Source organism: Rosa rugosa, chromosome 7, assembly GCF_958449725.1.
Source record: "Rosa rugosa chromosome 7, drRosRugo1.1, whole genome shotgun sequence".
Taxonomy (NCBI): domain Eukaryota; kingdom Viridiplantae; phylum Streptophyta; class Magnoliopsida; order Rosales; family Rosaceae; genus Rosa; species Rosa rugosa.
In genome coordinates, this window is record NC_084826.1 from 11405346 (window position 1) to 11419562 (window position 14217).

Sequence of the window (14217 nt, forward strand, 5' to 3'; positions counted from 1 at the left end):
CACCCATACTTTTCATCCATTGGCTAATTGCAAAAAACTTATATCTAGGATCCATAGCAGCAGCAAGACAAAATACAGTAGGAAATCGTTTCCAATACTTAGCAAATTTAGACTTCATGGCCACCAAAGCAGCAGCAATTACAGAATATTTAGCATATTTATTAAAAGCTGCATTGATACTTACTAAGCAAGGAATAACACGACATGATGTCGGATAATACACACCACACAAGGTTTTTGTTGAAGAATCAAAAATTTTTAAAAAGCGACACACAATTGAAGCAACTAACCAATCTTCATCAGTGGGAAGTGCTAAAGTGGAATGGCGATTAGATTGGTTTAGTTTTTGAACATATCGATTCAAAACAAATTTATACTTTTCAGTTACTTGCAGCAAATCATAGGTGGAATTCCACCTATGAGGAACATCATTATCGATATTCCTCTTTGGCATATTCAAATCTTGACAACAATTAACCCACAACTCATGCCTCTTAATTGAGCTATTCATGCTACGAACTATATTTGTGATTTTTTCAACTGATGGAGATAATAAATGCAGACCATCTTGAACAATCAAATTCAAAATGTGAGCACTACAACACACATGAAACAACTTTTTAAAGACAGAATTAAGCATGAGAAAATCAGGCAGTATTTCAACAACAACGTCATTATTTGTCGCATTATCTAAAGATATTGATAATATTTTCCTATGAATGCGCCAAGAAATCAGCTCCTCATATATGTAACTAGCAAGTGACTCACCGGTGTGTGGGAACTCTATCATTTTAAAAGTAATGATTCTTTTATTCAAATTCCATTTTTTATCAATAAAATGAGCAGTTAAAGACATATATCCCATCTTTTGACGCGATGACCAGCAATCAGAAGTCAAACAAATTTTCCCTTCAAAACTTTCAAAAGTTTTGAGCAACTCATTTCTTCCTGCAGTAAAGAGCTTCATCACATCTCTTTTGCAGGTAGAAGCTGATAATCCCACAAATTGAGGTGCAAAACCTCTTCGAATCATTCCCTTAAAATCGTGTTTGTCTACAAATGTAAAAGGTTGTTCAGCCCTAATGACATAATCAACTACTTCATACCTAGCACAATCTTTATTATAAGACCAGTTTAGTACATTCCCACTAGAATCTGAACCTAATTGCATTTGAGTCATAATATCAAGCGATTGACTACTTATATGACTCTCCCAATGCCTACGTAAATGGCTAGTTCCATTCTTTCCTCCACGTACCAATAACTGAGCACACACACTACATTTAGCATATTGCACAGCAACATTATCATCAACACTATCAACCTTTTCATAAAAACTCCAAACAGAATCTTTTTTTTCTATTTGTTTTTTAGATAAAGGAGGTTTTGAAGCTGTTTGTGGGACTGTTTCTGGGGCTGTTTCAGTCAATGGTGTTGGGTTTGGATCTATGGAACCAACAACCATGGGACTGGTTACTGACTCGGACATTTCATCCATCACACTCGGGAGAATTAAGCTAGAAAAATACTAAGTGCACCAACAATACAACAAGTTACAAGTACATACATACACTACACTATTAGGAGAAAGTTCAGAGTTTACTTTAAGTCGGATATAACAAAATGCAACAGCCACTGCTCACTGAACAGAAAATACAACTCCTCCTCCTTGCAAGTCTGTTACTGCTTCCATCTCTTCCACTGTCATAAACTATAACACAGAAAAACAAAGGGTAAGGATGCTGAATACAAAATTTATAATGTAATCAGATATAAGCAGAGTTTAGCTAATAGCCTAATATTCATACTCTTACCACCACTTAGTTCAGAATAGAGTTTCAATATCAAGATGAAAATAAAGGGATGTCTAGGTTTATTTAAAGGCCAGACACATCAACTGTTCCAAACGGATCTATTTTTGTTGTAACTTGTAACGGTAACAAAAATTTCGGAATCTGTGAAAAAATTTCCTGTTGCTTTATATAAATTCTAAAACTGTCAATTTCTCAAATACTCAATATATAACATCACCGAAATCACCAAGTGTATGGGAATGAGTACCTCGCCAACTGGATAGGTGTTTATCACCGCAAGCGTCACCATTTTTACAGCTCTGAGGTCTGAGGAGATCTTCAGTCTCTGTTTTTGCTCTGACAATCTTCGATCTGCAAGAAGTGTGAGATTCGTGAGAGAGAGGGGGAAGATAGATCTAAACCCAAAACAAAACAAAAACCACTAAACCAGGAACGTAGTCCTCACCTTCGGCGTCGAAAGTGGTCGTGGTGATTGAACCGGCGGCCGGACACGAGGCTCGGAGGCTATTGAGACAACGAGATCGAGAAGCAGATCGAGACGGAGATTGAGAAGCAGATCGAGATGCAGCCCTAAACTCTCGCAGATCGAGACGGAGATCCAGACGCCGCCGTCCACCAAGCCTCGCAGATCGAAACGACTCCATTCACCAAGCCTAACAGATCGAGATGCAGCCGTCCACATCGCAGATCGAGACGCAACCGTCCATATCGCAGATCGAGACGCAGCCGTCCAGCAAGCCTCGCAGATCGAGACAGAGGCCTCGCCGACCGAGGAGGTGGTGGTGGTTGTACCGGCACCGAGAGCGCTTTCAGAGGAATCGAATGAGGCGATTGGCGCTGAGAGGGCTTTGAGACGAAGAGAGGGCTTGGGAATCAGAGGTGGTGGTGGTGATCAACGGTTTGCACTTTGCACTTTGCTGCCTGAAGGAAGAGACTGAGAGTGTGAGAGGGACTGAGGGAGGCAGTTTCTCTTCAGTTTTTGTCTGAAGACTTTGTGACTTTATCGATAGCATCTAGGGTTACACCGATATTGGAGACTTGAGTCTTGACTCGGGTTTGACTTTTCGAGTTGGGCTTGTATGCTTTGGGCCTCAAACAGACCCAAAATGTGGCAGATTGAGATAATATGCAAAACAAGTTCATACTTCTATAGTTTACAAGTTCATACTTCTATAGTTTTATACATATATAATAGAAAAATAACAAAAACAAAATATAAATTTTAGGGCCGGGCTTTAAGGGTCGGGGCGGGCCGTAGGGTAGGGCCTGGTTTCATTTGTATGACCCATACCCTACCCTATTTGAGAAAGGGTCGGGCCGGCCCGCCCTAATGGAAGGGCCGGGCCGGGCGGGCTTTGGGCCCAAGGGCCATATGATGAGGCCTAGTCATACCGCTACCCAAGAGCATCTTGACTTAGCTAAATTTTTTTTCCATATTTAGCTAAGGGAAGCTACCCAACGGGTACAACCCCGCTTTTGTAACACGCTGATCTGTCAGCTATCAATGAAACGAGGAATTATTCAAACCATTGTCGCCCACTTCCAGCACAAGAATTAACTGGCAACGCCAACAACATTCGGCGGACCACGTCCGCTACATCGTGCACTTGGGAACAATTTTAATTCCTTTAATGTTTCATTGATTAACAGAAGCACAAGTCAAAACTCTGGCGGTATAGCAACACAGCATCCAACACTTAGCAAATTCAAACGCAAAGGATAAGCTATATATATTGAGGATCGGGACTCCCCGCCCAAAAAATATTGTCAAATGTACAAAAAGCCTCAGTGGCACAAAGCAAAAACAAGAAAGGAAATAAAAAGCCTCAGCGGCACCACATCAGGCCATGACACTTCATAATTGTAGAGGAGCATCAGCGGCAGTCTCACGGTCAGGCGGCTGTTGTTGCTCGGACTGACGGCTCATCTGGTCAGACCCACGAGCAGTAGGACTCGGCGTGATGATGGTGCCATCCGCTCGAGTGTGGGAAGCCAGAAAGTTAGCACGGGAAACCTCAGACTGAGTAGGAGGTGGCGTCCGCTGAGAGTCGTCCACCGGACGCGTACCGCTATCTCCACTACCCGAGCAGGCACCCTCAGCCTGAGTAGGAACCGCACCCTTGGCAAGCGGTGCATTCTGACCTGACGGCCCGGCAGGCAGGGACGCCTTGACCCAGTCGATGGCGCCCTTTTGGTTCAGCAGTTCCACGTTGGCAACTGCACCGACCTTCGCCGCCTCAGTCAGTGCCTTCTTATATTCCGCCGACTGCTTAAACACAGCGGCAGCCGCTGCACGTTGCCCCTCGGCTCCAAGGCGAGCAACTTCGCCCTCCAGCCTCTTCACCTCAGTGGCTTTGACGGCAGATTCCCGCTGAAGGATCTCAACCTTCTTATTCTTGGCCGCCACCCGATCCTGCAGCAAGGCTATATCCTGCTCTAGCTTGGAGACGTCATTATTTCGCTCCAAGTCCCGCTCAACGGCGACGGCCAGCTTGCCGCGGGCATCCGAAGCATCACATTCAGCTTTGGTCAGGCACTGCTCCACATCAGCCAACTTGTCTTTGGTCTCCCCCAGCTCCCGCTCGAGACCCTTGACCTCCTCCATAAGCTGCAGCTCAACCCGGGGCTGCTTCGACGCCGCCAGGAACATCTCGTGCAGCCCGACGGAGAGGTGCCCAAAGGCCGAGCTAAAAGGCGACTGATCAACGGCGGTTGAGCGCACAATCCCTTCCAGACCGCCAAACCCAAGCCGCCCGCAGAGGTGGTAAAGAAATTCCCGCTCATGTTCTGTCAGGAACTCTGCATACGCGGAAAACGAGTCCAGGTCGCTCGACGGCGCATCCCTGTCGGTAACCACGGGCGCCTTGGGCGGAGCCTGTCTTGCCTTCTTCTGCTGGCGGGCCCCGATGGTCTCCGCGTCGTCCCTCTCCTCTCCATCGCAGTCATTTTGGCGACGCCTCCTTTGGAGCACCGCCCGTGTGGACCCCGCCACACCGATCCTTGATCCCCTCTGTGGCTCCAGCGCCGCAATGGTGACCGTTTCCGCCGGCCGAGCCACTTTCTCCTTTTGCGGCCCACGCCGGTTAGCGGGCACTCTCTCTTGGTGCTGCATAGTGGCAGCAGCGGTCTTACTCCCGCCGGCAGCGCCGGTCCCCACCTGAACGACGGGCAGACCATCGATACCAAGGTGAGAATGGTGCGGCATCGGTAGCACCACAGGCACCTCAGACTGGCTCAGCGCCAGCATCGCCGGATCAACGGCGGTCTTCTGGGCCGCTAGTCCAGAGGCGTACATGGTCTCCAGGAAGTTATTGATCTCGGCGCGGTCCATGGCGTTCTTAAACGCCTCGCGGCTCGATTTGTTGCCCGGCGGAGAATCTGCGAAAAAACCGACTTAGCCCAAAAACAACAAACTAAAACACACATTAGCGGAAGACACTTACCAAGGGCTCGTGTCAACTGTTGATCGGCCAACAGCTCCCACTCCGTCAGTAGACGAAAGTCTAGCAGGTTGCGGTTCTGCCAACAGCCTCGAATTCTGGCCACGCGGCACTCTTCCTCACGCGTTAGGTTATAACGCAGACCCGCTGCACAAAAAAAAAAAAAAAAAAGGGGGTCATTACAACAGAAGGAATTATTGTGCAACCAAAACCAACACTGAGCAGCGGAGGCCAGCGACGACCTCGGATAGGTTGGAATTCCGACTTAATCCTCGCTGTCGGCTCCCCCTCATTCTGCCCCGCTTGATATTCCCATCCGGCGGTGGCAACGCAGAAGGTCCCCCGCCAAGGTGACATTGAATCCCTCAAATTCTCGACTAATTTGGGCGCCCCCTGACGACGAGTCAGACTCACCTGCCCACTACAGCCTTGGCGCCTCACATATATAAGTTCATAGAAGTGTAGCACCTCTGCCACGGTTGGACCCTCGCAGCCGGACAACCGCCATAGCGAGTTAAGCGCCATCAACAACCGCCACATGTTAGGGCATACTTGCCCAAAGGAGAGGCCAAATTCGCAAACCAGGATCTGGAGGTTTGGCAGTAGCGGCAACGTCACTCCCTGGCGGAAGATCGCCTCGTACACAGCGGCATGCCCCGCTGGCAGGAACGACGCTCTCTCATCCTTCAGCGGCGGTCGCAGCTTCACTACACCTGGCAAGCGGAACACCCGCTTCATACGGTTAACGACGGCCACCGTCATCGGCCCGCCTGGCTCATCAACCAATGTACCATCATTGAGAACCCAGGCTGACTCAACCTCTTCCCCGCCAGTTTCTCTCACCCCATCAGCGGAGCCGCTAGCGGCGCTGTTGCTCGCCAGCCGTTCCTCCCGCCTTTTACGAGCAGCGGCATCTTCTCTTGCTCGAGAACTCTCAGGACGACCAGCACGACCCATGGCTATGGCAACTTCCCAGGGTATGGTCTGTAGCGGCACAATGTCTAGCGGTTCGGACGGTGAGGTTCCTGCAGGGGCAGACGGACGCAACGAGTCAATAAACACCCTATCCGCTGTGTTGAGCGACTCGTCAGACCCGGAATCCTCACCGCTCGAGATATCTACGACGCTAGCCATCCCAAAACCCTAAAACCCAAACCAGTCAGTTCGCACAAGATCTAGGCTATCCTTTCATCACTTGCATCCAAGAACATCAAGAACAATAGCCCAGAAAAAGCCAAAACAAAAGCAAGTAGCACCCAGATACTCAACCCAGATTCGACCATCTAGCAAATCCCTAAACCCCAACCCTCTATCAAACACCAAAACCCATCTCCAACACTCCCCCTACACCCTCAACACACACCAGGGCAGAATAAGCAGCACCCCAAATCGGAAACCCAGAAACTGACAGAAACAAAAACAAAAAAAAACACAGAAATCCAATGGAACAGAGATGCGATTCGGGGTACCAACCTCAAAAGGCGAAAGCTTTGGCGCGATCGAAGGCGTTCTTCCTCACTTCAGGAGATCTTCACGCTTAGCAGATCGACAACTTCGCAGAATCGTAGCAACCTCCTTCTGGGAACGCAGGGCGAGACTGGAAGACGACGATACTAGGTAAAAGGTACAAAGTATCAAACTTCCAGTCTTCCCTCTCTTTTATGTCAACATCAAACTAATCTAGGTCGTCCGCTGAAAAACGACATCACACCACAACCGTACACGTGCCCCACAAACGCACTTACTCTCCGGATTAATCGAGGCGACGCCTCGGTTATAAAATCAATAATTACTCGCATTAATGGCGAGGAGACGGGCGTGCTGAAAAGACTTTATTGCACACGCTAAACCAATCCATGACGACCACGTGTCGGACATTGCCAAACGAAGCGTCTACCCGAAGTAACCACCCAGGAGGCAGACTACGAAATGACAGAGTCTCCGCTAAGCGCAACACCGCTTGCGGAACTTCTCTCTTTCCATCATGCAAGCGAGATAGTCTCCGCTAAGCGCAACACAGCTAGCAAAACTTCTCTCTTTCCATCATGCAAGCGAGATAGTCTCCGCTAAGCGCAACACCGCTAGCGGAACTTCTCTCTTTCCATCTTGCAAGCGAGATAGTCTCCGCTAAGCGCAACACCGCTAGCGGAACTTCTCTCTTTCCACCTTGCAAGCGAGATGGTCTCCGCTAGGCGCAACACCGCTAGCGGAACTTCTCTCTTTCCATCTTGCAAGCGAGAAAGTCTCCGCTACGCGCAACACCGCTAGCGGAACTTCTCTCTTTCCATCTTGCAAGCGAGAAAGTCTCCGCTAAGCGCAACACCGCTAGCGGAACTTCTCTCTTTCCATCTTGCAAGCGAGATAGTCTCCGCTAAGCGCAACACCGCTAGCGGAACTGCTCTCTTTCCATCTTGCAAGCGAGATAGTCTCCGCTAAGCGCAACACCGCTAGCGGAACTTCTCCCTTCCCATCTTGCAAGCGAGATAGTCTCCGCTAAGCACAACACCGCTAGCGGAACTTCTCTCTGTCCATATTGCAGGCGAGATAGTCTCCGCTAAGCGCAACACCGCTAGCGGAACTTCTCCCTCGTCACCGCTGACCGCAACAACATTCGCCAGGCTACCGCCAGGCAAGCCCTCGCAACATTGCAGGCCACTTGTCTTCAGCGGAGGGAATTCCGCCAACGGCAATTCCTGAGGCCACGCCTCACTGTGGCAACGACCGCAACGCGGCGTTGCAGTCAAAACATGGTCCTCCGGGACAGGCAGGGGGATACGTCAACACAGTCTTCGACGGCCCTGATCAGTCATGTTGACCCCCGCCACTTGGGTATCAAAGATTGGGTTCGCTACCCAACAGCCTCTGCTCAGCGCAGCTCCCCTCAACAAACAATACACCGGCCAAACGGAGGTCTATCTCAGCCGGGGAGTGGGGGACTCCCTAGGGGGCCTAGCAGGGGCCCACCCGAAAGGGTTTAAAGCGTTTGCTCAGTAAGTCCATGGGTGACAGCGCACTGACGCTAATTATGCTTTTGGCAAGACTGGCAGAAGCAACGCTTCGAACCGCTAGGCAACTCCCCAACCAAGATTGCCCTCCTTGACTGGGGACTTGGGGGACTTGTACTTACATAGCCATTTGCAAGCATAATTAGCTATAATGAGCCACGCTCATGCTACCGTCAGCGGTACCAACTCCCGCCAAAGGAGTGACCTACGGGAACACAGCCAGGCAGGCTACCGCCCGAGCCCCGGCTTACCCCCAGATCACCGCCGACTCGCCGCCACGAGCCACGCCAAGACAGCATCAGAAGCTCCAAAGCTGGGGACTGAAGCACGTCAGTCCCACATCGAAAACATGAAGAAGATCAGCTCCTTCTTCACCTATAAAAGGTTCTCTCTTCTCTCCTCATTAATTACGCATTCAATACTTACCTACTGTTACTTTGTCAACATAAATACATTGACTAACTTAGACATCGAAGAAGAGAAGACCGCCCAACGCGGTCTCCCTCTGACGCCCTTTGTATTTTACTTGACAGGTAGCGGAAGCTCTGATAACATCACAAGTATCGGTCCGCCCATCGGATCAGCGTTAACAAAGGTTTAGCTACCGCTGAACTTTAAACATTAACAGTATGGTTACAAAATTAAAAAAACAAAATTATGTATTTTAGTAGCATATCTTAACATGTATGACCATTTTGGTAATTATACATAGCCAAAGCACTTTTGCCTTGCAACTTACCAAACACTTAGAAATTGTTTTTTGTTCTCACAACACTTTTAAAAACAGTTTACCAAACACTCAGCTGCTTCCTCTCACAGCAAGTTCGGAAGTGCTTCCTCTCGCAGCAAGTTCGGAAGTGCTTCTTCTCACAGCACAGCAATCCCAAACTAAGCCTAAAGCCAGAGTTCAAATGCATGTAAAACTGTTTTGTGCCACAACGGGTATAAATATAATGCATCCACTCAATAGGGAAAGAATATATGTACCAAAAGGATAAGCCAGTGAGAATTTGAAGTTTGAACCTTACCATTGATCAAAAACAGAACAAATGCCCACCTGACAAGATTTTCAAAAAAGGGAGAATCGTCGAAAAGATGAAGAACATATTTTGGGTCTGAAAAGATGCAGAAGCTAAGGCATGGATGAAAGTGAATGAAGAAACTCGATGTTTGCGTAGCATACTCTTCTTCCAAATCAACTTTATATAATTCTAACTTAACGACCATTTTTCTAATAAGTGAAATTATTGTCTGGGGAACTTAAAAGATTATGATATATCAGAATGATCCTAGGTTTCGTCTCCATCACCCATTATCGATATTGCAATACATTTCACCCGTACAATGTCTTATTCTCTCCAAATTATTCAGTTATACAGTGAAATTATTGTCTGGGGAACTTAAAAGATTATGGTATATCAGAAAGAAAGATCCTAGGTTTCGTCTCCATCACCCATTATCGATATTGCAATACATTTCACCCGTACAATGTCTTATTCTCTCCAAATTATTCAGTTATACCTTCCCTTCCAGAAGGAACACCGTTAGCTCCACCAAATTGTTCCTCTTACTAACAACAGCAGAATCTGTCTTTTTTCTGATCTTCTGTTCTCGCCTCTTTACCCTTTATTCGTGCATGTCTCTCTCTTTCTATGTACCAGCAAAAGAGGTAAGAAGAATTTCCTATATATGGTTCAAACAGATTTTCTAAACTCTGGAAGAACTGTTTGCGTTAACAAATCATTAACTGTGGACATCTCATGGTGACTCGACCTGCTGAGCTAAACTCTGGAGTCTAAACACTTAATTCTCTGTCTTAATGGGTGTTGTAGGAATTTCAAACCTAAATAACCATGAGGGAATCAAATAAGTTCCGGTGAGGAGTGAGTGTTGAACCAAGTCCAATCGTAGGTGAAAAGAGAGAGAATATACCTTTAGCATGAGATTCACCTGAGTCTGACACAAGAGGAGCAAGGATTTGATACTAATACGATGGATTAATCATCCCACTCTAAAACCCACCCAGTAAAAGTTGAAACCTGGTTTTCTTCATGAAGGTTTACTTTGAAAGATTTACACTAAAATTAGGTTGTGTTGTTCGAGAGCATGTACCGGCAAAGCACCTGTACCCCCACAAAGCCTGTGCCAGCCACAACATGAACATATGTTTGCCTGCAAAAGCGGACATTAAAGCAATAACTTGAAGATAATAAGTCATGCATCAGAATAAGAAAGGAGACTCCTGCCTCCTCATTTGTAAATTGCATTCCTAAAACTAAAAGAAAGGCTTGCCTTGTTAAGAAAGGTATAGCCAATCACAATCACTGTAAGACCCAAGTTACCCAACACTTGCAATTCAATATATATTGAGTTGTTGCAGATGTATATTTGAACTTCAGAATCTCCCACTCAAAGATATCATAATAAACCTATTCAATTACATATTTCTACAAACTAACTTTCTTACAAGATGAGCAAAGTATTGTTTCAACAATCTTCAATAAACACAATCAACCTAAGGGAGGCATTGCTAGCTAGTACACTTCAAAAATGAGCTGAGATACTTTTACGTCCTCAATATCTACTAAATTAATTTATAAAATTCAGTATCAAAAGAAAACTTGAAATCATTTTTGGCATGCGCAGTGGTATATGAAAGTATCCAAAGACGGTGCTTATGGTCACAAAAGTACCTGACTTTTTCTTTTGCACAGATTGGGAAGTTCGAAGGGATGGTTTCCCCAGAGCCAACTGAAGAAATCCAACAGCACTATAATATATTGATACCAAGGTTTATGATGATAACCGAAACTGATTGAAATTAATTTCTGGTCCAATAAGATTTTCTAGGCCTTTGGCTATTCAAAATACCACCAAGAGTGGCCAATGCATCTTTAAATTTTCGGATTTTGAGGAAACCCCTTATCATTGAAGCTTCACTGTCTGAAACTCTTGCTTTCTCCATGATCATATCTACAAGCTTAATCAGGGTATCCTCCATGGATAAAGCGTATAGTCCTTCAGCCAGCATAGAAAATGATGAAAATTCTGGTAAGTGCCCTTTCTCCATCATCTCAATCGCAAAATCAACTGCTTCTCCAATTGGTCCTCCACCATTACAAAGCCCACGAAAGACAATCTTAAATGTTATAGCATCTGGAGGATCAGCCCTCTCCATCATTTCTCGAACAAGCCTCATCGCTTCTGTTGTTCTCTTTCGTTTAAATAGTGCTTGTATCACAGGGTTATAAGCATGTGGAGTCGGAACCAACCCTTTCATCTGCAAACTTCTTAGGAGTCTACTTGCAACCTCAGTTCTACCTGCCTTACATAACCCCTGAATTAGGGTCCCATAAGTGACAATGTCTGGTTCACACACATTTGAAGTCATGTTTTGAACAATATCGGCTGCCTTCTTAATATCCCCTGACCTACAGAAATACGTGAGAAGCGAATTGTAGGTGAACTTGTCAGGCTTCAAGCCTTCCATTATCATCTGGTCCATGAGTTGAGAAGCATCCTCCACCCTCCTACTCTGGCAAAGGCCATCAATAAGGGTGTTATAGGTCACTGAATTTCTTGAAATACCCTGCAGTTCCATCTGATCAAAAATTTCCTCTGCATCTTCAATCCTCTTGTTTTTGCAGAACCCATCAATCAGAGTATTGTATATTACTGCATTTCGCGGACAGCTGCTCGACTCCATATCTTTCAGCAAGCTCAAGGCCTCTTCCAGCTTCCCTCTAGAACAGTAGCTATCAATCAGCAAACTGTAAGTAAACCCATCAGGCTGACACCCTTTCATCTTCATCTCCTCAAACAGTTCCATAGCAACTTTATGATTACTGCTCAAGCAGAGACCTTGAATCAGCGAATTGACAGTACAAACATCAGGTATGATTCCCTTGCTAGTAAGTACACGTGCAAGCTTAGTCGCCTCCTCAACCCGGTTCTCCTTGCACAATGTGCTGATCAGAGTATTATACGTGACGGTATTTGGGGAACAGTCCCTCGAAACCATCTGATCAAGAATGTCCACCGCCTCTTCAATTTCACCCAACTTACACAACCCCGAAACCAAAGAGTTATACGTATAGATATCCAGATCAAACCCCTCTTGCAACATCACGTCCATAATCTCCAAAGCATGCTTAACATGCCCCACCCTGCACAAACCCTTCACCAACGTATTAAACGTATACTGATCAGGAGAAAACCCCTCCTTTGCCATCTTCTCAATAAAACTAAACGCTTCATCAACCCTACCCTCCTTGCAAAACCCATTAACCAAAACATTAACAGTCACATTACTACCATGGCAACCATACTCTACCATCTGCTCCCTAATTCTCAATGCACCTTTCATCTCACCCTCCTCAATATAACCCTGCATTATGGTTGTAAAAGTCTTCTCATCAGGCTTCAAACCATAGTTCCCCATCTCCTCCATCAACAAAAGAGCAGGCCTAATCTGATGAGCTCTACATAAAGCCTTAATCAAAATGTTAAATGTGGACACATCAGGCTTAATCCCCTTGCTATTCATGCTCGAATTCGCAGTTTCGACTAGTTTAAGCTTGTTCCCATCAACCAACACATTGAGCAAGAAATTAAAGAAATGGGTATCGGGTTTCAACCCGAATTCACTCTCCATCACATCCACAACACCCAGAATCTCATCATACAAATCAAACATAGCGTAGCTCTCAATGAAAATCAAGAAACTACCTTTACTGAGACACCCATTGTGCTTCATTTCATCCAAGATGTCCCTCATCGACTCGAAAGACCCGACCTTTCCGAGCTTGGCGAGCAGCTCCTCGTAGATGGTGGGGTTGGGCGTGAAACTGGGCTGCTTGGAGGCCCAGTCGAAGAGGCGGAGCGCGGACGACTCGTCGTTTTGGCGGCGGAGGGAGTCGAGGAGCTGCTGGGGAGTGAAGTCCTGAGGGAGGGGATGATGGGTAGTAGAAATTGGGGTAGAACAGGAAAGTGAAGAATGAACGACGAGGCGTTCATGGCGAGGGAAGGAGAGAGAAGTGAAGGGTCGATGAGGTGGAGGTGTTGGGTTTATGGTGGGTGTGAGAGACCAGGAATAGCATTGGGTGCAGAAAGAGGAAGCCATTGAATGGAGTGGTGGGGATGGTTTAAGCCATGAAAGATGAGGGCTTTTGAAGTTGAGCTTTATCAGTGTTTGAATTTTGCTGCTAAAAATGGCGGACAGCTGAAGCAGAAAGAGGTGGACGGATAATTGTGTGACAGGATTTTAGTCTTTTAGAGGAACTTCAACGACGTCGTTCTAGCAGTCGACATGAAGTAAAATACTTTTTTGGTGGAATTACCATTGATTAATGGATACTACAACCGATATAAAGTTATCTTGCTCTTAAATATAGAGAACGGGATGAAGCTCTCTATTATTTTTCTGAACTTATCATAATTATCACTTCTTCTTTTTTTTAGAATAATAATTATCACATTTTGAACTCAATAGGCGTAGAGGAGAAGAAGATTGGGACGAGGCGTTTCTTGGGTTTGACATTTGGTGCACGGATCGAGGTCGAAGCACGGGTGATCGACGTCGATTGCAGAGCAAGCGGTGTGTTTCGATCTGGTTTTGCCGGTAAGGCGTGTGAAGTCGAGGGTAGATCGTGCAGGGAATTCTGCCGGCTTCGATTTGGCTTGATGAACATTGCTTGGCTCCTGGTGGAGGGGTGGAAAGGCCTGGCGGCGGTAGAGGCAGCCTGGCATCAGAGGGTCAGGCTTCCCTCTCTTGATCGGGTTTGGGCTTGGGTCGTTGGGCCTGGGTTCAAACTCGAACTGAGGGGTGCTTGGGCTTTGGGGTCTAGGTTTGAGTCCAAGCTTGGGCTGTGGGAGTCTAATGCAGAGGCATTGAAAAAGAAGAGCAAGACCAACCTGATGCCGAGGTTGTTGGCTCCTGAAGAGGCTGAGGACGGTGCT

At 46.5% G+C, this 14217-nt stretch overlaps 1 protein-coding gene across 1 annotated transcript; it reads right to left on the reverse strand.

The window, feature by feature from the left end:
- Positions 1 to 10625: 10625 nt before the first annotated feature.
- Positions 10626 to 13510, reverse strand: LOC133721357 (pentatricopeptide repeat-containing protein At3g53700, chloroplastic). The gene has a single exon (XM_062147940.1). It carries the CDS (start codon positions 13379 to 13381, stop codon positions 11081 to 11083), a length of 2301 nt encoding a protein of 766 aa, XP_062003924.1. The 5' UTR covers positions 13382 to 13510; the 3' UTR covers positions 10626 to 11080.
- Positions 13511 to 14217: the final 707 nt, after the last annotated feature.

Coding starts and splice junctions, on each gene's coding strand:
- LOC133721357 (XM_062147940.1), bottom strand. CDS start 13,381: ATGGCTTCCTCTTTCTGCACCCAATGCTATTCCTGGTCTCTCACACCC.